This window comes from Trichoderma aggressivum (assembly GCF_033847375.1).
Source record: "Trichoderma aggressivum f. europaeum strain CBS 100526 chromosome Unknown scaffold_020, whole genome shotgun sequence".
In the NCBI taxonomy this organism is placed as follows: domain Eukaryota; kingdom Fungi; phylum Ascomycota; class Sordariomycetes; order Hypocreales; family Hypocreaceae; genus Trichoderma; species Trichoderma aggressivum.
This window is the reverse complement of record NW_026946386.1, coordinates 128,733-151,689: the sequence shown is the minus strand read 5'-3', so window position 1 is coordinate 151,689 and position 22,957 is coordinate 128,733. Positions and strand designations below refer to the sequence as shown.

Sequence of the window (22,957 nt, the reverse complement as noted above, 5' to 3'; positions counted from 1 at the left end):
GACAAAACTGCTTTCAAGTATCTAAAATTGGCAGTATGTGTGGGGAGAGTGAAGTTGATTCAGGCGCAGGAATATGCGTGGGCTACGATTCAGAAACAACATCGCGGAATCCGGGGTGCTATTAAGTGCTCTGCTGTCTCAAAATACCATCTCCCGTCTGCATTATGCGGGGCAGAAGCGCCGCTCTGAGTACATTGAGATTACTGCTGAATCAAAGCAAATGAGCATGAAACATCTCGCTACCCGTGACTCAAATGCATGAAAAGCTCTCGTATTCCAGCGTCAATTCTGCTCCGCTAATGCTAAGTACGTTCAGCCCCTCATTGCAACTGGCCTTTTGACGCTAGGGACCGAAGGGGGAAAAGAATCCGTATATATATGCATGATATAATACGAGTTATGCACTTCGTGTGTAATACTACCGATATAAAATCATGGTGAGCACAACAAGGCTTCAAACCACCCAAGGAGATTGCTGTCACGGAACAACTCCACTACAAACAAAACAGAGGGGGAAAAAGAGAAAGAAAGAAAAAGAACACACTATATATTGAGTGAAGAAGTGAACGCCTTCCTATGACAACACGATACCCCACTCGTCGCCTCGCATGATTGGAGAAAAAAAGAGAAGGATCTTAGGGTATTAGTAGAGAATTAAATATTACTCATACCGAAATGCCCAGTGGCGGTTTGGTATCTCACCATGAGGGCTCCCGTTTATAGAGCATTCAGAATATTCCACAAGCTCAATGAGGCTCTCATCGTCTTCTTCTTGTCGGTGGCATAGCTAACAATGACTTCAACCACGACTGCAATCGAGCTTGCTACTGGCTCAGCTCCCAGTCCAGCATGGAGTTTGCGCAATTCCAACCCTAGCAAGACCCAACCATCCAAGACATTCACCGTTACCGACCAAGTTCTCGAAGCCTCGCGAGAGGCCGACTCAACGGCCCCTGAAGGAGGGTACGGCTGGGTGATTGTAGCCAGTGGCTTCATTCTACTTTGGTGGTCCCTCGGCACGACATACGCTTGGGGCGTGATGCAGACCGCCTTGGTCTCTGATGACTTGGCCGATCCCGCCGTGCTCTCCTTTGTCGGGTCGTTGCAGGCGGCGTTGATCTCAGCTCTGGCAATCTCCAACTCCTTCGTGGTGCGAAAGACGGGAGTCCGTGCTGCGGCAATGCTAGGTGCAGCTTGCATGGGTGGGAGCGAGATCCTTAGCAGCTTCACGGTTAGGAATGTTGGGGCACTGTTTTTCACTTCTGGAGTGTTGATGGGGATAGGTGTCAGGTGAGAAAAAGTACAAGGGAACAACGATGACCTTTCTTCCTTGTTTATTTTCTTGTCAATGCCAGTCGTGGAAGATGCCGAAACGATTGTTAACAAGGGAGAGCACTGCAGTCTTTGTTTTGCGGTAGGCCATTCTCAACCTCCACCATATTGGAATGCATTCTCCGTGTAATACGTTCAACGCAGAGCATCCTGCAGCTAACCTCGAATACGAGCCAGGTCATTTCGACGGTCCCGTCACAATACTTCAGCACCAGACGAGGGCTGGCCAATGGCTTCATGTTCGCTGGAAGCGGTTTCGGGGGCGCCGCAATCAGCTTTGCATTAGACTCGTTGATCCAAAAGCTGGGTATTGCATGGGCATATCGCATCCTCGGCCTCATGACGCTCTCGACGGGTCTCCCGGCTGCATGGCTCATGAAAGAGAGGATCCCGGTTGAGAGGCGGGAGTTTATTGAGTGGTAAGTTATGAAGGAGTGAAGGAACCATGCCGACAATCACGCAGCTCAGTATCATTTTACTGATCAAGATGCAAAAATTTGTCTCCCGTCTAGGAAACTGTTCAAATCTCCCACATTTGTGCTCATATTCGTAGGGAGTGCAATTGGGACCTTTCCTTTGTTTGTTCCACCATTTTTTATTCCATTATACACGAGATCACTCGGCCTCTCCACAAACGCCGGCGCCGGCTTGGTTGCGGGCTTCAGCCTATCTTCCGCAGCTGGCCGTATTATATCTGGCTTTGCGTCCGATAAAGTCGGCTCTATCAACACCGTACTCGCGTCTCTGGTCTTAACTGCCGTCACTATGTTGGCAATTTGGCCAACATCCACAACGCTGGGGCCGCTGATCGCCTTTGTCGTTATAAACGGCGCTGCAAATGGGGCTTTCTTCTCTACAATGCCGACCGCCATTAGCAAAGTTTTTGGGAGTGCCAGAGTGGCTGTTGCTATGAGCATGGTGGTGACTGGCTGGGTTGGTGGTTATCTCATGGTAAGTGGCTCGAACGAACACTCTTGCCCTTCGTATAGATCAAAAAACCATGAGCGACGTTTAATAACACTCATCTTGCCTACAGGGGGCTCCAATCGCAGGCTACATTCTAGAGAGCTTCGGTGGTGCTGATGGCGGTTTGCACGCATACAGACCCGCCATGTTTTATGCCGGCGCACTTGCCCTTGCTTCTGGAGTCTTCATCTTAGGCGCTCGATTTTGTATTAATAGATCTCTTCTGGCTAGTGTATAAATTCTAGAGTATAGTATTTGTTATGGGTTCGGCGCAGGTCACGCCCAGGCAAAAGTTGGGTAGAGTTTCAAAAGGGAATAGAATTAAATAACATTGTTACAGATTGAATAACTTTTTCCTTCATAATTCTACCAATACCGATAATATTACAAATGCCGCCTTCTAAGACCATAAAATGGATGGTGTATGATTTACAAATGCTTGGTCCTTTCTTCTGCCTCGGCGATCCATTGTCTGGCCTTGGCTTCATCTCGCGGCTTCAACCCAATCTTGAATGGTTTTGGATCAGTTGTCAATGAAGTGGGTGTGCCGTTGCAATCAAGAGGGTGAATGACCGGGGCTTGGTGAGAATCTTTCGTGGGGGTTATCTGGAAGCTCGTAATGAGACGGATATATGCCGTATATAGCTCTCGGTTGGCGAGGTGAGAACCCGCGCACATTCGAGATCCCGCTCCATATGCGTAGTGAGGTGTACCCATCTCTTTATCCTCTAAAAACCGCTCCGGATGGAATTGATCCGGAAGTTTGAATCGAGCCTCGTCATAATCAGCTGCGTATGCATTCTGAGTAGATTGTCAGCACCCCATAACTCAGCTCAGATATATCACGACGTTCGTGATTGTGAATTTACATTACTAACCATGAAGAAGGTTGTTCCGGCCGGTACGATAGCGCCCTCGTAGGGGATATCTTTGATGTTGACGCGGGGGAGGCAAATTGGAATGACAGTCCAGAAACGAAGGGTCTCCTTGACGAGAGCGGTGATATAGGGTACCTTTTCCTCAACAAGACATTTTTCCCAGGCATCTCCATTGGGATAGACTTCTTCGATAGCTTCGAGAGCTTTGGCCTGGATACTCTGACCGTGTTCGGTAGAAAGATACGCCATGCCCATAATGATGTTTCCAGGTACTGTATCCAGACCCGCAGACACCATTGTCAAGCATATGGACTTAAGCTCGGCTACAATGTCATAAAATTTAGTACAAACACTATTTATGGTAGATCGCAGCAAAATGATTAGGGAGTATGATACTGACCTTCATTCAGCTTTGCTTCTGGATCCTTGAGAATATTTCCAGTAATGCATGGCTTATCAGTACCTGCTGCAATTCTGTCCTTCAAATCATTAAGCATGTCACCCAGGTATTTGTCGCGTCGTAGGCGATACTCTCCCGCTTTGGTGTTTGTGGTGCCAAACATGCGCATCAGTGGTATATAATCTTGCCAGTTATTGCTCGTGGATCGGAAATTGGAGATTTCACGCTCCACATGTGTGATTTCCGTCAGAAGCTCGCTGGTGACATTGCCCTCGATGCGGAATCCGTAGTTCAATGTCAGTGACGTGTTGAGCGCAAACCGTGACATATAGGGACTAGGATCCACGTCTTGTGAGCCTCCCATGCAGTCGTTTAGCAGCTCTTTGATGCTCATTGTTGATTCAAGATCAAGGATGGGCATGTAGGACTGAACGGCAGGGCGGTTGAGTGCCGTGGCGGCTGCCTTGCGGCGTCGTTTGCAAGACTCATCCCAGGGGGAAGTGCCGATCGTAAAACCTTGGGATGAGGAGACAACAGAATGAAATGTATGAAAGGTTGGGCGAGAAATGAGAGATGACTGATGGGTGATCCAAAAATGCTTCACCGCGTCATAAGAGTTGACGAAGACAATCCGCTTGGAACCTGGTCAGCGCTTTTTTCTCTGTACCTGTATCACAAAAGGAAAGAAAGAACATACTCTATTTCCGAGGCGAGCCTGGAAAACAGGTCCATATTTCGATGCCCATTTCTTCGCGACTCGAGCGTGATCAACGCCCAGCTGGAGTAGGTTGCCAAAGACGGGGATGCCGGGAATTTCTGGGATGCCTTTGACTTTCGGTGTATCGGTTGCATTGAGTACCTTGAGGGCAACAAGAACGGCAGCAATAATTGCTATACCCAATATTTGATAGGCCATGTCTGGCTGCAAAGCGATGTTGCTCAACGATAGGAAATAGCTTCTTTATGTCCCTTCACCTCCCACAATCTCTCTCAAGTGCAAAGGAAGAAACGACTCTATTCAATCCATCTAAAAACAAAACCAGAGCAGGTGCAAGAGCGCTACTTATATGTCTGCAGTGAGCGAAGACTCGAAGAGCACCGGTATTCTGAAGCTTGCTACAACATGAATGATGTCGGCAAATACGCTTCTCGTGACTGGCTCGTCATAACAAGAGGGGCATTAGGTGAGGCGGATAATGCGGGGGAAGAGGGTCATAGCTTCTGAGTAATCTACAAGAAGAGCGATCGAGAGAGATGAATCCGGTTCCGGTTCCGGTTCCGATTCCGGCTCAAAAAGTTGACCTCTACTTTACAGACGGTTTGTGTGATATGCTATGCTAATACTTGGATCAGAAGAATAAAAAGTCGGGCTTTTCATTCTATTGAATAAATCTGGCTTTGCCGAGGCAAGTCTCAATTTTATAACATTGGTCGAACATCATTGTCTATTCCGGGTCTCGGGTAGCCAAGACGATACGCTAAAACTGTATTATGATGTTATTTTGTCAACTCAAAAGAGGTGTGTATACTATATCTAGCTAGAGTCAACTTATACCCTATATACCATGGAAATGCTTCATGAATTCACAGTTATCAATTATTCAACATATTTAGGTGAGCTACGTTCGCTAACATGTCCGCCAATGCTACGAATCAAGGAACCAGTTCATTATATAGCATACTTGTGGTTTGTGCCTGCTACTTGAGGATGATGAGGTTTCCGTAATATATACCTATTGATCAAGTTGATCCCTTTCCTAGCAAACATCCAGCAGTGTAAGTCTACAAGCCCGAGACGCTCTCCAATTATTCCCGCTATCCTCAAATCAACACTATCTATGATAAATTGCCGACGCGATTTCACTATTCTGAATAATGAATCAGCAAGTTGCAGGTTGGCGGGAATACATGTGCATGTAGCCACCAAAGGCATGGCTGCCTCCCCCCCCCCTGGAGGAACCGAGAATTAGTGGCTGTCTACAATTAAAGGGTTCAGATTAACATCAAATGAAATCTATCGATTCATGTTATAGGAAGTGCTACGTAGATATTAGCGTGTAGCGTACTGAGACAATAGTCTATCAGCAGCCTAACTTGGGCGTGCGTGTTTGCAGTTACTGCGCAAAGACTATATTCTATCTGTATAATGCTATGCTAGACGATGTCGTTATGGATTCTGCGACTGCATGCAGCAGACGAAAATGAGTGTTGAAGACGGGACCGTTTACCACTGGATGACCGCGGAAGTGGTACCGTCAGCACTATGGACTCATGCCATTCTATTGACGTTTATTGCCATGTACAAATGTATCCGCCTCAATGCACAATCTCTACCAGTTCAACATAAAAAAAAGAAAAGAAAAGCCAAGACGAGGCCGCTTCACATCTAGATCCAAATGTGGTCTCCGGTCCGGTTGATCGGTTATACCTGGAAGAGGTAGGATGGGCAGAACTTTTCGTCTAACCGACTGTACAGCTTATTTTGCCGCTGCTCGCTCAGCCAAATAACTCTGGACATTAGGGCGGACAAGAATAGCTTCTCTCAATTTCTTCAATGGCTCTGACAGCGTGTCCTATCGGTTTTTGTCCGCATTAATGAAACAAATTCGGAGAAATGAGTCGTACAGAGCACAAGTCACCTGGATGGAGGACTTGTGAAAGAAGGAAATCGCAAAGCCTAACTTACAGGGCCGTGGCCAATCACCTCATCGTTGTCGAGGGCCTGGAAGACTGCAAAGTCGACATAGGTCGGCTTGTCGCCCAAAAGATACGGGCCACTGGCGTTACGAGAATAAAAATCGGTGAAGAGACCTTGGAACTTCTTGACATGCGTGTCCTGGTAATCCGGGGCCTTGGCGGTCAATTGAGAAACCCAGCCAGTCTAGCGCTGTGGTGAGCAGAATTGATGCATGAATGGCATGATAGTGGGTGGATGTTGGGAGGTAAGCCGGTTCTAGCGGCATGAGTGATTGTACTTACCCGCCAGTCATTGTAGATGTCAGCTACGGCGTCGACAAGATACTTGTCGTAGTTTGTCTCGCCATCGTAAGCACCGGCACGACGGGAGAGATACCGCAGAATGGCGAGATGCTGAAGATGATTGTTAAGCACAATTGATCAAGCGGGCAATGGCCGGGCGTAAAGCGACCGCGAGCACAATGTGACGCGTACCTGATACAGCCTCTGCCCATCAATTTCCAGGATAGGCAGTGTGCCAGTCAAACTAACGCCCGTCGACTTGTTGATGGCTGGCCATGTGTCGTCGTAGACGTAGAACTTGTTCTCGTATTCGATGTTGAGCTCTCTCAAAAACAACCTGGTTCCTGGATCAGCACTCGTAATATGTGGGCTGTGCACGGCTCACAATTACCGGACAATTTCCCCACGCCCGAGGCTTCCCAAGCCGAAATAATGGAGGGTTGGAGTCGACATGACGGCGGTGAAGGCAGGAAATAGGATGTTTACCGTTTGGGAAAATGCTCAAAGAATGAAGGATGCAGCTTATGCAAAAGCTAATAAAAAAGCAGCCAACAGGATCATCTATATATATATTCAAAAGATTAGACAGATGTCGATTATTGCCTCTAGTGATTAATAATAATATAATTGGAGTAAGCCGATCAACAATGTGTCGTAGTGGCAGTGACGAGGGCCAGCATGAACGTCCTGGGTTACGAGGCACGGAGTTAGCAAATCCAACCGGCTATGTTGGCACCAGGGAGTATTTTAACTTGACATCTCCTCATCAGGTATTTAACGCCACAGGAGATCTAGTTTCCGACTCAACAAAGCATCGGTACACCGTTGAAATCTGTCATATTCTTCGCCTGAATCAACAATGAGGGGCTCTCTCTCCGCAATTCTCTTAGCCATGACTCTGCTCCCCACCTGGGCTTTGTCACAGAGTGGAAACTCCGGCTATCCTGCCATATTGCCGCTAAAGGCTCGACTGCGGCAGGCCGAAGGATATCAGCGGCGAAAGCGGCAAACGGCCAACATCTCGGAGCCGCTGAGTAATTGGTACAGCGGTACAGATTTGCAGGCAAGTTTCAAGATTAGGGAATCTCCAGCCGGGCCGCATTTGAAGCTAATCCATGATATAAAGTGGTATGGTGAACTAAATGTTGGGACGCCACCGCAAACTCTGTAATTAAATCCTTTACAATCGCCAACGCAGTCCATATTTGCTAATCCCAACTCTGTCTATAGCACTGTGGTGTTTGATACCGGCTCTTCGGATCTCGTGATTCCATCCACACAATGCGACGCAAATCCTGGATGCACCGGACTGCGACATCGGTTCGCTCCCGAAAAATCGGAGACATTTACTTCCCTTAACGGTTCATTCCGAATTTCATATTCCACAGGAACCGGCGTCGCAGCTTCAGGCAATGTCGAAATTGAAGGTCTGATCTCGCGAGATACGATAGCTGTCGCAGGTCTCCAAGTCCAAGACTTCCAGTTTGGCCTTATTACGAACCAATCGGCCGCGTTTGGTGTTGATCCGTTTGACGGAATCGTGGGTATGGGATTTCCGTCCGGCTTGACCACTGGCCCGCAGACATTTCTTGGCGGCATAAATAGCAGCGGACAGGTCCCTGAAGCTATTTATGGTCTCTACTTGACGCCGCAATCCGTAGGGCACGCGGAAATTAGCCTCGGTGGCGTGGATAGCTCCAAGTTGACCAGCGATATCAACTACATCCCGGTGTTTCCAGTGACAGGTCAATTCAACGGGACCTTCGACAAAGTCTATGTTGACAAAAGGGCTGCCAATGTGTCCTCCAACTATGTCATCTATGATTCCGGTACGGCGAATATCGTTGCTCCAAAGAATGATGCTGAGGAGATATATGCCATGATTTCTCCGGAGATTAAGCCCATCGATGCAGTGGGAACATATGGAATACCTTGTTCAAAGCTGAAAGATATCAAGTCGTCAATTTCTTTCACTATTGGAGGCCGCAATTATACAATTCCCTCCCAAGAGCTCAGCGTCGGGTCAATCTCAGACCAGCCGGGGATCTGTCAGACGCTTATCAACAGTAGTGGTGATGATCAAGCGAACAGCTTGTGGGTAATTGGTGGCAGTTTGTTAAAGTACTATTATACAGTTTGGGACATCGAAAATGCCCGGTTCGGGCTTGCTCAAACTTTGCATTCTCCTTAGAGCGCCGTGCAGCATATAGACTCAAAAGGTGGAAGCTTTGCGACATTTCACACTACTAACTCTACCTTTGGGGCGCAGTTTATGCTCTTTATCCCAGAGAGATGCCACGATGGGCATATCGCTGTTGATTTTATGCAGAATGCGAAAGTCTCCGGTTGGGTAGGCTGCATCCAGCCTTTCTAAACTTGTACCATTAGCTCAAACAATTATCGACCTTTACCACAGGCTAGGAGTCAATAGAATTTATATCATTCTAAATGGTTGAAGGCCTATCATCCTACCCGTCTGGTAGGTGCGTGTCACTGCGACAAAAGTGATTTAAGAAAACACTCGCCCATAAATGACCTAGATCACAATCCAATAGTCATTACGTAGCACCAAGACACTGCATAACGTTGTAAACGAAGTCACTGTATTGGCATGAAGTTGCGAGGGGATGCATATGACTGGGGCAATATCAAGAACGTAAACGATGATACCTGGTCAGCTGTGTTATGCGTCTGCAAACGGAAAAAAAGACTGGGCATGCTAAAAGAGGAAGGAGGACCGCCAATTATGAATGTGTCGACCGTTTCATAGTATCCACCGATGCAAGAATATTATGTTCAGGGGAGCTGAAAAGAGATACTGGTGGGACCCCTCATGAGATAGTATGTCGTGAAGTTAGATGTTACAGCGGTTGCACTAGTTCGTCCCAAAACACTGCCCCAGTCGGTTTACTCTGGTACTACTAATGATTCCATGTCAGTAATTCACATTCACATTGATTCATCTACACTCATATTGACTCATTTATATTCATATTGGCAATGTAACTTTACTAAATTATTAACGAATTGCAGAGAAACTCCTGTAATACCTACCAAATGGGTACCCTATGTTTATACGTAGATGCTATACACACGGTAGTGCAAGGAGTTCCTCGAGTCAGATTTAGTCAATTATTAACTTTCGTGACGTTAAAAAAATGGGAGGATATCACGCCTACATATTGACTGTCTATGACAGAGCATTGCATCTTCACTGAGAAGTAGTATCATTAAAAGTCTCGATACGATCAGCATATAGTTGTTTAGAAGCTCGTAGCTGAATGATTTATTTCATGAACATTTAGCACGGGCTATTCGTAATAAAATAGATTGACAGATAATGAGAACACATAATATGTAAATCAAAGTTGGCTAGGTAGTGTTCAGGTCTAAATACAATATGTGCATCGAGAAAATATACAAGCTTGAAGTAATTTGTAATAAGTGATGCTGGCCTTCGGGCGATCGCTCATGGTTTACCTGAATCCAGCGCAGACATCCTGGTAAACGTTCTGCTGCAGGGCAGCGGCGTTAGTTGGGATGTAGTTGAGGTAGGTAGCATAAGAGTAGGTCCATCGAGGGTCGTTCAACTCAGTCTTCCAGGTCCAGTAGACCCATCCGTCCATTCCAGGAGATTCATACAGCTGCTGCTGAGCTGTCCACCACTTCTTGAAGAAGTTTCCGTCATGCCAGTCGACACCAGAAGTCATGCTCCACTCGCCGGTGATGGCAAAGTCCTGGCCGTTCACGACACGAGAGTCAGTGCATGCGCTGTGCATGAGCGAGTACTGGTCACCAGTGTTGCCAAGGGCAAAGCCAATGTAGTTGTGATCGTCAAATCCAACCATGGGGTCGGCCTTGACTGCGGCGTTGCTGCGAGGATCGCCAGAGTCCCACTTGCTGGACATGAACTGCACGTGCAGCTTCTTGTTGCTTGGGACGTTCAGCGCAGCTTCGGCATCACGCACAGCCTTGAGGGCGCCTGGGTAGAAGGTCTGCACCATGCTTGGGTCTTGACCAGGAGCAGGGTAGCGACCACCTCCATCGTGCCTGGAGACAGGCTCGTTGAGAACCTCAATCATACCAACAGTCGAGTATGCAGGGTTGGTGTGGATGCGGTTTGTCATCCAAGTCATCCACTTCTCAGCACGGCCGTAGTTGTATGAGTTGTAGAAACCCGCAGGCTTGTTGTTCTGGCCGGTAAAGGCGTCTTCTTGCTGACCACCAGGGGCGCCGTGAAAATCAATGATGACGTAGATTCCGAGATCAGCAGCCTTCTGAACGACCGCATCAAGGTACGGAAGCTGAAGGTTGCCGTCGGCAAATGGCTCGCTAGCCGTGTCGACAATGGCGTTGTAGGACCAGTAGCCAATGGGGATACGGATAGTGTTCAAGCCGACATCGTGAACAGACTGAACGGTGGCTGGGTTAATCCAGTCCCTGTAGTGGTTCTGGAACTTTGTGTTTCCGGTCGCACGCTTGCTGCCCATATAGTTATTGCGCATGCAATCGAACTCAGAGGCAGCACCGTTGCAACCCATGTTGTTGTTCCACTCATTGGACATCATCCATGGCTCGCTGATAAGCCATCCTTCATCAATGTGTCAGCCTGGCTTTTTTCGCCTTCCAGAAAATGGGATATTCAAACACTTACCACCGAAGTTGACACCACGGATCTTGGTGATACCAGAAGCAAGTGCAGGCTCAAAGCGCTTGCCAAGTTGCTCAAAACGAGCAGTCTGGTTGAAAGCTGCCAGTTCGCGGTCTTGGGGAAGCCACGCAAAGGCGGTGCCGGCGAGAATGGCCGGAGCAACAATGGAGTATCGCATCTTGATGGTAGGTATAGGAGTTGTCCAAGAGTCGTCGGTGATGATAATAAAAAACTTCAGCCCAGTTGTCAGGAAACATACAGACTTATATACAGACTTAAATTGAGCCTTATTGACAAGCTTGACTATTTCGTGGTAAACATTCAGGGTACATGCCACGAGGACGATTAATGCTAGCCTAGTACCTATCGTGCATACGCTCTCTGCGCTGCATCGTGTAGTATTGCCTTAGAATTGGCCGGCTTGGTGTCTGTACCAAAACACAACGCCGGCCCGATTCGCGCCACATCCCTATTAATTCGCAACTCGTCAAGGCCGTCCTAGCCGGAATAAGAATCTGATTATGCTTACTGTAACAAATAGCCTGGAAATGAGTGGATCTCTGCCCTCTCATTCGGCACCATTTCTCACTCGCATGCAACTCGTGCCCACCAGAGGTGCTACTAGAGGTGCTAGCTCCTGCTCAAGGGGGTTACCAATTTTAACAGTCCTTGATGCATGATGATCAACCAGCTGTCAATGGCAGGGTGGACTAATCTCAGGCCCAGGATCGGGAATATCGAGAACAGTCGGAGCTTTGTGGAGCACGGCCATCACTTCTGACGTTTGTACTCCGTAGAGCCGTGCTACTCGGTATTCCGCGCTACTAATCTAAAAAGGGGGTTTAGCACAGCCTACTCTGTACAGTCAGCTACTATTTTACCCCCTCCGCTGATTTTGCTGCGGTTGAACATGCAGTTCCCAGCTCTGCCTTATGATCTGCCAAGCCTGTGGTTCTTATGCCCAGATCTGGGTGAAATGCTATTATTAGACGAACGGAGAGCCCCTATCGGTCAAATATAGCGAATATGTGAAATAGGTGACAAATGTCTGCTACTGCTGCTGCCTAATATTTCGCGGAAAACGCCGGCTTGGTTGCAGGTCAACATTCGCACGGAGTTTTCTCATGCCAAGCACGTTGGATTCCCCTATAGTATAACTAGCGCAATCATTGTTTGCATGATCTAGTGAGCCTTTGGATCTGTTTCAGAAGCTTCCAAGAGCGGCAAGTCGCTACATCCCAAATTAGCAGTTCAATCAATTAGGTATGCAATAAGTGGAACACCAAATGGAGCACACGGAGTTCCTAGAGTGTTGAGAAAGGAAACTCGTATTGCTATGACTCTATTGGATTTCAAACCAATCATGACTCGCAGCATACACCGTATGAGTACATGCTGGTCGTTCGTTGTGAAGTCAATCAAGGCCTCTATCAACCTCTTCGCACTTGTAATCGCGCAGCTCGATTCTGAGAGCTTCCTAGATAGGCTTCTCTTGCGCCATTTCACTGCTGTGCCCCAGCAATTACGCCCGAAATACGAGTATTTGATGTTGTTATGCATAAGTATAATCTTCTTTTATTTTGGGCAAGAGAACTGAATTAAAAACCTACACAAGATTGTAATGTTAGTTATCGCGCAGCATACTGAATTAAGGTCATTTGCTTGGAAAACTATTATAAACAAGGTCAAGATGGGTCCTGCGCATGTAGACTCGACCGTACTACTAATGTACAAATCGAAAAACAGCGAGAGAGTTCTGCTCACCTGGGAGAGAGACTTTACAAACTGGGCATACACAAATCGCAGAATTCGCCTCTTAGCCCTATAATAGCTATGGAGCCATGGGACTCATGATCATGCCCATATCCTTCCATTTTCGATGTGACAACACTGCCCGACTATAACTCCTTTGGATTACTGGTTGGTATATGAGCTATATATGCAAGTCTACACTATCTACGGCAATAAAGCTCAAATTTCTAGAGAAGTTGATATTTATGCCCCGAGTTGCTGGACACTCACACAGAACCTCAGATTCCATTTCCAATCTGAGATACCCTTTATTGTCAGTACGCTATGGCGCCACAATTGACTTGAACTGAAAAAAGGGGTGGGCTGAAGAGTAAATATAGGATGTAAATAAATAAATAAAGACCATCTCAATATTGTATCTACGCGCTTAATTCGTACGGCAGTTACTTGCTCGATAAACGATCTCTGCTATCAACTTAAGGGATACATACTGATGCGTTTATAATAATTCGTCCCTGCCCATAAATAAACTCTCGATACCGAAGCACTGTTTGTGTCACTGAGGTAGGAATTGTTATATTTTTGTCGCACTCTCGTTGATTGACATCACGACCACAACTTTAGCAGTCATTTCATCATAGGTCGTGTTCTTAACTATTAATAGACAAAGACTCCGCGACAACTCATAGATACTCTTGTCAATCAACTGGAAGACAAAATAAAGTAGAGCCTGAGATCCACCGATGCAAGATGATCCCTACGTCATTACGCTTATTTTTACAAAAATGGAATTGAGAATGAACATCAAGAACCAGCGCACTAATGTAGACGGCGAAGATGTGCAAAAGCCTATGAGATTATAGCTTAAAAACAAGCATAGTATGTTCTTGGCGTAAGCAACCGTCGTCTGTTGTTTAAGAAATGAATCGTAACCAAGAAAAAAAATGCAGTTAAAGCACAGTCAAGATGCGACGATCAAGGCTTAGTATGTGGAGTCGCATCAAATTATCGATCACTACGCTCAAGTATAAAGCCGTTAAACTACCCCCGTATGTTTGGTGTATATCTTCAGCATTTAATAATAAGCGTCATTTAACCATCGTATCTATACCTATTCAGCAATGAGAAGCATCATCTTCATTAGCGTACCTCTATCATGTCGTCTTGTCTATGCGCAGGCGTTCGGTGATGAAGCACAAAGCATCTCCAATGTCGATTGGGAGTTGGGAATGCGCAACGCAAATGCAACTGGGACGGCAAGCATCCCTGGATACAACATTACCGCTAAGTATCCAGGAGAGAGAAGCGATAACTGGACGGTATCGATATCGGTGTCCAGTGATATACAGGGGGGGAATGCGGCTGGCGGTCAATTTGTTACTGGCACTCAGATCGAGTGGACAGCTCCTCAAGGTTTGATTGGATCAGCTGATCCATCGTGGTTTCTCTGCCGCACTGCTTACAGCAGTTCAAAATTGAAGAAATCCGATTCCGCTCCGAGTCAGGGAAGCTGTAATGGGATATTATCCGACAGCTGCTGGAGTGATCTCCAAGGGTCACTTGAAGCAGGCAAACAGTGCCAAAATAACACCATGCCTCCGAGTTGCGTTGACGAGCTTGGCTTGTCAGATGGAGAAGGATTTGGATTAACATCAGGTAATTCAACTTGGTATCTTTCCAAGAAGTAGCCCTTTTACTCATCATGATACAGCACATCCCATCAAAAGCAATAGCAGCAGCAGCAGCAGCAGCAGCACATCGCTTCAGCTACGGTTTGGCGACGAAAGTCACGAGCTTGGAAACTTTACCGCTTATGACAGCGCCATTCGGCAAATCTGGGTCGTGGTCACAGGGTTCGCCGAAGCTGGCAGTGATAACGCACATCCAAGGGGCTCTGCTGGCCAATCAGGAAGCATTGCATGCATCCAAGCCAGCGAAGTTCAGGGAGACAGCAGAGACTTTGAGAATACGGCCAGCGTTACACCTTTATCGTTAATGAGCATCTTGGCGGGTGTCATAACGGTGGTTGCCTTGATTTGAAGAATGAATACCCTGCACGTCGTTAAGCGCGGGAATGGTTTATAGCCAAGAGCCTTGTGTGTAGCTAGATATTTCATCATAGAATTCTTAATGTATTGGGGTAAATCATCTCTCCATGCCGTCATAACACAAGAGATACTAGTTGTTGTCTGGTAGTCAAACAGTGAATTGTTACTTTCTGCCCTAGTCAATCAATGGTCAACCAATTTCTCTCTCTCTCTCTTTTTTTTTGTGAAGGCCACTCACTCACTACCTGATCTCTCTAGTCATTTCGCTCCATCACTCTAAAGTCGCCGTGAGCTTGTGTTCACATAATACTGTTTAGCTAAATCAATTGGCGAAGTGCAGGGTAAACAATCCCCTCCACCTCCCCACCCCGCGCGGGCATGACGATAAAATGCTCCCTGGTCTTTCCGGATTTAGCGTACCCATGCTCGTCTTTAATTTAGAACCTATTCGATAATGAGCCCTGCTTATGAGATAGGTATCGGTACGTGATATGCATGTCTGGCGATTTGAGGTATAGAGCGCACGGGCAAATAGTCGATTTCGCCCGGATTTCAGTTATGATGTGACTTGAACCATATATCTCGTCACATATTAGTATGATAGACTATATTCATCAAGTTTCCAATGTACGGAATACTCCACGAACTACTACTCGAATTCATTTACAGGGGTATAAGCCATATGAGCACAAATGAACTACGGGAGGCGAACCAAACTGGACTGATCATGACTAATCGTCTCACAAGTATTTGAGGAGCTTTTCCTCCTGCAAGCGTCAGCCTGCGCCATGTTTGTAAAGCGCAGCCGCTTTGACCCTCACAATGGCTCTACAATACACGTTTAAGGACATTGAAACTACAAGGCACATACGTCTCCTAACCCTTCTACCCGGAGAATATGAAGCACCTTCGCTGTGCACTATTTCAGAGTTTCCCCTAGATCAATCTCCAGACTATGAGGCACTTTCGTATGCATGGGGCGCCTCAGATGCCCCAGATGAAGTTCGTCCCAGTTTGTCTTTGAACGGTCAACGTTTCGATGTTTCGGACACCCTGGAGCAGGCTTTGCGCAGATTGCGAAGGAAGATATATCAGCCCTACTGAAGGAAGATGGGGTTTGGACAATGGTGATTCTATCGAAGATCTCTGGCAACCATACTCTCTTGATTTGACTGAAGAAGAAAAACAAGAGATGAAAAGCACGACGACGAGTGACATGTGGAATAAGATCATACTCAACAGCAAGCAGCGTGGGCACATTGTTTCAGGTGCGCCAGTTTTGTATGATTGCGTATATCATCCATTCTTCGAAAATGCTCGACAAGAAGATTGGGAGGCTGTTGACAACCTACTTGCGAGACCGTGGTGGTCACGCACCTGGGTAGTGCAGGAGATTTGGCAGGCAAGGGAAGCTATACTCCAATGTGGTAGTTCAACGCTGAAATGGAAAACAATTGAAAAGGCCATGAACTACCAAGAAGCGTGGGATGATATGGGTTGTCTGGTAAAAGGTACCAAAAGATGGAAAATTTGGGCATCGTTGAAGCGGCGGTATGGGTTAGCGATCCATATCTCTCAAAAGAGACTTCTGGGTAGCAAACTCTCAGATCTCCTATGGAACATTTGGGACAGAGACGCTACTGATCCGAAAGACAAGGTCTTCGCCGTCTTAGGTCTGGTTGGAAAGGAATATAACGATACTTTGCCTGATATCGACTATTGCAAAACTATTGAGCAAGTATATCGGGAGGCTGCTTCTTTCATTATCATGAAAGAGAAATCATTGGACCTTCTGCTTGCTGCATCCGGCCCAGACCATAAAGGAAGCCTGCCATCGTGGGTTCCAGACTGGAGACGAGAAGCAAATGAACAACGACCAACACTCTTCGTTAACGCTTCTTTTATGCGCATACAGTGCTATTTCATGGGCTCCACAGATGCTTTGTATTTGCATGGCCATGGGTACTCTGCGTCTGGCCATTTGGAGCCTCAAATAAGCTTCTGCGATGATTTCAGCATTTTAAACGTTCATGCCTTGCAGCTGGATACTGTAAGTGAAGTTTCGGCAGACCTTGGAATTGTTCCCAGTGCCGAAAGCATTACCCAATGTGCGCAGTTCATCCTGTATTGACTACATCGTGCAGAAACTTTACAGCCGGTGAACGTCGTTGATGATGGAAAATTGAAAAGAATTCTTACAGCAGGGGCATTCATCGATCCAAATACTTTGCGGACTGAGAATCAAGTCATCGAAAATGTTATGAGACTGCGACGCCTTTTTGTTACAAGTAACGGCCATTTTTGCATTGGGCCATCAAAAACACAGGTTGGAGATGTAGTCTCAATCATCGTTGGTTGCAGTTTGCCAATATTTATTCGACCTAATGGGAGCTGCTTCAAGGTAGTCGGGGAGGCTTATGGTATGTCCATTATACGTTCACAGAAACCCACAAGATACACTAATAACAAAAGTTCACAACTACATGGCCGGCGAAGTTTTGAAAGATCACCCTATAGGAACATCAAGATGGGTTGATGTATCTTTAAGCTAAAGCTAACATAATCGTGTAGAGGAGAGCTTCACTGATGCGGTATAAAAGCTGGAGATCCCACTTTAGGGAAATATTCAGCTTAAGGGCATAAGAATCTAGTAGGACAATCGCATCTAGTTCGAGCTGTGACAAATCATTCATCTTGAGCTAGCATTAGGACCTCTGAAGACCAAACCCATTATTGTACCGGCTTATCAAATCGTTTGTCTTCCGCTGATACTTCCAATGCTGCTTGAACCCCTGATTATAACAACCCAACTTTAGTTGTAGCCGACTATAAATGTTTGAGTAATACTCAAGATTGAAACAAAGCTGCGTATCCTCATCATGATATGCAGTTTAATTGATTTTAGTATCGACTGGTCTCAAACCGACTCTTTGCTCTGATCTTTGACCTATATATGAACAAGAGAAACGATAAGGAGGAGAGCAACTCCTAGAAATCCAATTAAGCTGCCTACCCAATTTATTCCTAGAGTTTGGAACATTAGATATATATTCTTAAGACCTATATCCCCGTTTTTGGTATGAGGCCTGACTTATGTGGAACTGGAAAGGGAGGAAGTCCAGCGGTTAGTCCATAACGAGATAGGCTGTTGGCAGTAGCGCTACCCGCAACGGCGCTGCCTGCGTATGTAAGGGCTCTGTGCCTTTCTCCCTTGATATGCGCTGCTTGAACCTTGCATAGTAGGTCTCTTCGGTAAAGAGGGCTAGGATCATCGTCGAAATGGCGAAAGAGGATCATAGTCCACTGTGTCTGTCTGTAAGTCCTTGCGATAGGCTGAGAATATATTCTCACTAACAAAAACAAATTTACACAACCATCGAGCTTGCTAATCATTTCATTTCCGTGCAAGTTTGCTCCACATCTCGTCACTCTGAGGCTGGTCTACTGCATGGGCGATGATGTTACGAGAACCCTGATTCCAAGGTGAAAGTGATTTCCTAGTCCCATTTTCCATTATTAGTTTATTTCCCCCCAATGAACCCTTATGACATGCGGTAGCGTTGACGTTTCCGTGATGAGTAGATAGTGCCGGCTCCGATTAGACCATAACGTTATCCGTCTGATCAAATGATTGACATCCACCCTTCGAATGCAAGATAAGGTCAATAAGCAATGGTACAGCGCTGATGAAGGCCTTCAGGCTTCACTATTTCTATTATATAACCTAACAGCGATAACTAGTCATGACGCTTGACTAGCATGCAGTTTTGTCGAGGGTTCAGATAAATAGAGAGCCATGGAGAGCAACAAACGGAAATGATCCTTTTATTAAAGGTTTAACCCTATCAAATAATCATCCTCGTACTGTGGAAACTGAGTTTGCCACGAACGAGTGGTAGAAGCAATAATTTTTCTCCTTCGTTAGGTATCATGCCGTCGTAGTCTTTTCCCCTTCTGTCTCTACCAAGAGGTCATAAGTCTTGAACTGTCTTAGTGGTACTCTTCTCTGAAAGAGGATATCAAGCTCCTCAAATGTCCTTCCCTGGCTCTCAGGTAGCCTGAAATGACACCAGATGGCGCAGAAGAAGCTGAATCCTCCGAACAAAAAGCCCGCCTTGCCTCCCCAATTGGCCTGGTCGCTATTTAACATATACGGCATGGCGATTGTGCTGATAATGTTGAAGAATGATTGAACAGCGGTAGAAATCGCGATAGACTTTGTCCGCAATCGTGTAGAAGATATCTCGGAGATGACAACAAAGCATATAGGCCCAACGGTCATCTGATAGATAAACGTCCACCTTCACATGGGAATTTAGAGTTAGTGTGAAGACCAAAAAAAATTAACGAGACAAGATGCTCAACTTACACATCCATGCAACTGGCCATCGCCCAGATCGCACCTGTATTGTGAGATGGGATACTGAGGAAGCCGATGACGAAGAGAAGCACCGTCATCACCCACATGCCGGTGTTGTAGATTGTTCGGCGACCGAGTTTGAACTATTGTTGTCAGTATGGGTACGTTCTATCTAGGGCTCTGGATCTCTCACATAGTTTAGTAGAAACCATGATGTGATGGTACCGACGAATCCCAACGCCGTGTTTCCAACGCCCACTATTAACCGTTAGCAGTGCATGCGCGTTGATGGTTAAAATACTAACTGTTGAATGCCTCTGCAGGATTAAGGCCGGCTTGTTCAAAGAAGTAGTTGGCATAGCCAATAAGCGGATTACCTGCTATGACTTGGATTAGATATACCATGATTGTAATCTCGGTTCGTACGCGGTTGACACCCTTGAACAAATCCAAATAGCTCGTCGTTGCTTCAAATTCTTGTTCCAGGAGATCTGTCTGCTCTACTCCAAGCAGCACCTGGTCGATATCTGGTGCATTTTTAGAAGACGACAATTTCACCAACGCCTTACGGGCATCTTCCTTGCGTCCCTGGCGGACAAGCCAATATGGACTTTCTGGAGCAAATGGTAGGCCCACGAGGATCACTAAGGGCCAGAGCCATTGCAGTGCCTAATCACGTTAATTACGTTGCCAATTCTGCCGATGTGCGAGAGCCAATACATACAAATGGCGCCTTATATGCCCACTCATCTTCTCGGCCCTCTAGGCCAGCAGCAACTCCTTGCGCAATAAACTGACCGATGACAAAGGCCAAGTTGATGAATGCCGTGAGCAGACCCCGGAGAGCCAGGGGACAGATTTCCGACGCGTAGGTCGGAGCAATCACCACGTAGAAACCGTAAGCTAGACCGCCTAGAATTTCGCCGGCGCAGAGCATCGAAAGAGAGTTGGCAAAAAATTGCACAAAAACAAAGCCGATTGACCATACGCAGCACACAGCTAGTGTCCATCTTCGGCCGAATCGTTCCATCGGATAGCCACTGGCAAGTGCACCAAGAACTTGGCCGATTGGGTTGCCCATTCCGAGGGCGGTCTGCCATGGGGCAGGGATTTCGTAGGAGCCGCCGACAAGATTTCCGTATCGCTTTTGGAATGCTGGGAGAGCGTAAAAAGAGAAGATGATTTGGCCATCATAACCCGACATGATGACGGCAATACTGAAAAACATGGCCCAGAACGTAGCCGTGGGATACTGTCTCATGGCCTGCCAGAAGCCAAGCTCGTGTTCAGCGCGAGTGATATCACGCGTTACATCGATGTGAACGAGCTCTCCCTTCTCCCCATGGCCCAATTCCTGCCCGGCAACTGCCGCCTCCTCGTGTTTCTCCATAATGATATCGGAGTCCTAAAGCCCAGGTATTCGACCAACAGCTCGCTGGCAGATGCTGTGTTTCATGTGGAGTTTGCTGGACCAAGTGATGAAAACGAGCTACAGTTTGCGGATGTTGTAGATATATACGCCTACCAAGGTAGGAATAATTGTTCTTTTTGGCGTATGGAATGTGACTGTCGCTAGAATTGATCGCTTGTGTGGGGGAAAGTCATTGGCATTCTAGTCAATCAACCCCAACCTGATTACGCCGATCTACACGAAGTAGGAGCTTCCTGATCCCAGAAACTTCCCTATGACGGGATAATCAGTATCAATATAGACAATGTAACGTCACCTGAGTCGCGTGTAAGTATGTAAGTACGAGGTACTCCGTCCTTGTTAGTCTGGATATTTCCGTGGTTGATCGTATGTGGGGTAGATAGCCGTTAAGAGACCACCTTTCTTGATAAAGAGCGAAGGTGCTTGGTCCAAAATGTGCACAAGGAGGGAAAAGCTTCATTCTCAACCCCCTGTTAGCGTTGATAAGCTACAGTCCAGCGTGCCGATTTACCGAGAGATGGAAGAATATTGCGGCCATGATTGTACTGCAAGGCGGGGGAGGATGCGGAGTAACTGGAGCCAGAGCTGAATTAATGCGTGTTGGGCTACACCTCGGCAAGAGGTCACCAGATGTAGGGGCTCCGTAGGCCAGATAACACAAGGCCAGGGAACATCGCGTATATCTAACCATAACCCGGTCTTTACGGTGAAGTGTTGACACGGAGAAGATTGACTACCCAGGTAAGCTTACCTAGATAGTTCACTTTGCGCGTAATTGGGGAGCCTTTACCCACCTTTGAACTGATGCAGCGTCCACTGATTGGCCTGGCCCCCTAAGTTTGCGCTTGTCTCGAGCCCAACGTTTGCAAGTGGCGTATGGATGGAAACGTGTTGAAGCCGCCTCCAAATCTTAACAAACCGCTATATTAGTAGCTGGCGCTGTAGCATGGCCTTGGATGGGGTAACAAAACGATGCAATCGATATCTATTTATCATTTCATGAGGGCGGAGAACAAGATGGCTAACGTTGCAATCTCGTCAACACGCCCTTTCCATGTGGTGCCGATGGATAATGTCGAGCTAAAAAAGGCGAAGGGGTACAATAACCATCGCACCTAAATTCTCCTATCTATTACTACCTAACCAAAGAATAAGACACAGCAGATAGATCAAGCGCACAGGTCCTAGTCCGGAAAATCTCTTCATGGGCGCCGGCCAATTTATCCATCAAGAAAGATATTTATGTATAAAGTAGAATCCTGTAGGAAGGCGGGGAGAAGAGAAGGAGGAAGCGATGGCAAATGTGTGATCTTTAATCGTTTTGCTTCCAAGGTTCTGTTGCCCATCAATCTCGTCTAAGCTAGCCCAAGACGCGACAGAGAGTTTGACAATGCTATGGTCGGTGGACCGCTGTAGAGATGCAAACTATTCTGCATCTTTCATATATTGTTATCGGTCATGAAGAACATGATGACCAGTTGTGTCCTGTGAAGAGCCTGCCAGATTTATCCGTCGGGCTAATCTCACCGCATCGAGGTCCCTTCCCTTCCTAGTAGTTCTTTTCTAGCTTAGCCAGTGTAGGCCAGAATTTGGTAGACCAGGGGATTCGGGGATATTCAGCACCAATTCATAGTCTGTAGATAGAGCTGATACTATGCTCCATCTTGAGGTTTAACATTAGGCTTTGATACTGATTACCTGATGGACTTTTTTTTGTGCCCTTGACACAGTGGATTTCTCATCCCAATCATAAACCGCCTGGATGCTTTGTACGTGTGCCGTTCAACAGGCACCATGACTCTCAATTTCCTCGTCGAGTCAATATGAGGGGGCGTTGATGCGGGATATCTGTATCATGTAGATATATCTAGTTGTGGTGTGGTCTAATTCCAAGCTTTGCCAAGCTGAACGATTCCCATAGCCTTGCTAAAGAGAGTGCTCACAACTTTAGCCAATCTACACCAATTAAGGTTCGACATTGGCTTCGCCTGTTATGTGGAACCGCTTGCTGCGGCTATTGCTTAGACTGTTGATAGCCGCCTCCTCGATGGAGTGCGGCTAATAACACATACATGACACTGGAAGAAGGATAGAGGATCTAAACGCCTTTGTTCCTCCCGAATATTCACCCAGAAAGAATGTGTTCACGTCATCTCCAG

The 22,957-nt window shown here is 46.6% G+C and overlaps 8 protein-coding genes across 8 annotated transcripts; 4 read left to right on the top strand and 4 right to left on the bottom strand.

The window, feature by feature from the left end:
* Positions 1-793: 793 nt before the first annotated feature.
* On the top strand, positions 794-2,536 carry Triagg1_5586 (uncharacterized protein; the record flags this gene model as incomplete). The annotated part of the gene is made up of 4 exons (XM_062900116.1): positions 794-1,231; positions 1,477-1,751; positions 1,845-2,283; positions 2,369-2,536. The coding sequence occupies 4 exons, from the start codon at positions 794-796 to the stop codon at positions 2,534-2,536; spliced, it is 1,320 nt and encodes a 439-aa protein (XP_062755386.1).
* A 191-nt stretch (positions 2,537-2,727) lies between these two features.
* On the bottom strand, positions 2,728-4,492 carry Triagg1_5585 (uncharacterized protein; the record flags this gene model as incomplete). The annotated part of the gene is made up of 4 exons (XM_062900115.1): positions 2,728-3,099; positions 3,177-3,499; positions 3,577-4,210; positions 4,274-4,492. The coding sequence occupies 4 exons, from the start codon at positions 4,490-4,492 to the stop codon at positions 2,728-2,730; spliced, it is 1,548 nt and encodes a 515-aa protein (XP_062755385.1).
* Positions 4,493-6,253: 1,761 nt separating this feature from the next.
* On the bottom strand, positions 6,254-7,008 carry Triagg1_5584 (uncharacterized protein; the record flags this gene model as incomplete). The annotated part of the gene is made up of 4 exons (XM_062900114.1): positions 6,254-6,457; positions 6,556-6,666; positions 6,748-6,892; positions 6,947-7,008. The coding sequence occupies 4 exons, from the start codon at positions 7,006-7,008 to the stop codon at positions 6,254-6,256; spliced, it is 522 nt and encodes a 173-aa protein (XP_062755384.1).
* A 406-nt stretch (positions 7,009-7,414) lies between these two features.
* Triagg1_5583 (uncharacterized protein) lies at positions 7,415-8,746 on the top strand (the record flags this gene model as incomplete). Its single annotated transcript, XM_062900113.1, has 2 exons — positions 7,415-7,722; positions 7,786-8,746. 2 exons carry the CDS (start codon positions 7,415-7,417, stop codon positions 8,744-8,746), a joined length of 1,269 nt encoding a protein of 422 aa, XP_062755383.1.
* A 1,285-nt stretch (positions 8,747-10,031) lies between these two features.
* Positions 10,032-11,384, bottom strand: Triagg1_5582 (CAZyme family GH5; the record flags this gene model as incomplete). Its single annotated transcript, XM_062900112.1, has 2 exons — positions 10,032-11,146; positions 11,210-11,384. The coding sequence occupies 2 exons, from the start codon at positions 11,382-11,384 to the stop codon at positions 10,032-10,034; spliced, it is 1,290 nt and encodes a 429-aa protein (XP_062755382.1).
* Positions 11,385-14,079: 2,695 nt separating this feature from the next.
* On the top strand, positions 14,080-14,998 carry Triagg1_5581 (uncharacterized protein; the record flags this gene model as incomplete). The annotated part of the gene is made up of 2 exons (XM_062900111.1): positions 14,080-14,614; positions 14,670-14,998. The coding sequence occupies 2 exons, from the start codon at positions 14,080-14,082 to the stop codon at positions 14,996-14,998; spliced, it is 864 nt and encodes a 287-aa protein (XP_062755381.1).
* Positions 14,999-16,045: 1,047 nt separating this feature from the next.
* On the top strand, positions 16,046-17,137 carry Triagg1_5580 (uncharacterized protein; the record flags this gene model as incomplete). Its single annotated transcript, XM_062900110.1, has 1 exon — positions 16,046-17,137. One exon carries the CDS (start codon positions 16,046-16,048, stop codon positions 17,135-17,137), a length of 1,092 nt encoding a protein of 363 aa, XP_062755380.1.
* A 1,797-nt stretch (positions 17,138-18,934) lies between these two features.
* Triagg1_5579 (uncharacterized protein) lies at positions 18,935-20,756 on the bottom strand (the record flags this gene model as incomplete). Its single annotated transcript, XM_062900109.1, has 5 exons — positions 18,935-19,307; positions 19,376-19,509; positions 19,560-19,624; positions 19,672-20,035; positions 20,091-20,756. The coding sequence occupies 5 exons, from the start codon at positions 20,754-20,756 to the stop codon at positions 18,935-18,937; spliced, it is 1,602 nt and encodes a 533-aa protein (XP_062755379.1).
* Positions 20,757-22,957: the final 2,201 nt, after the last annotated feature.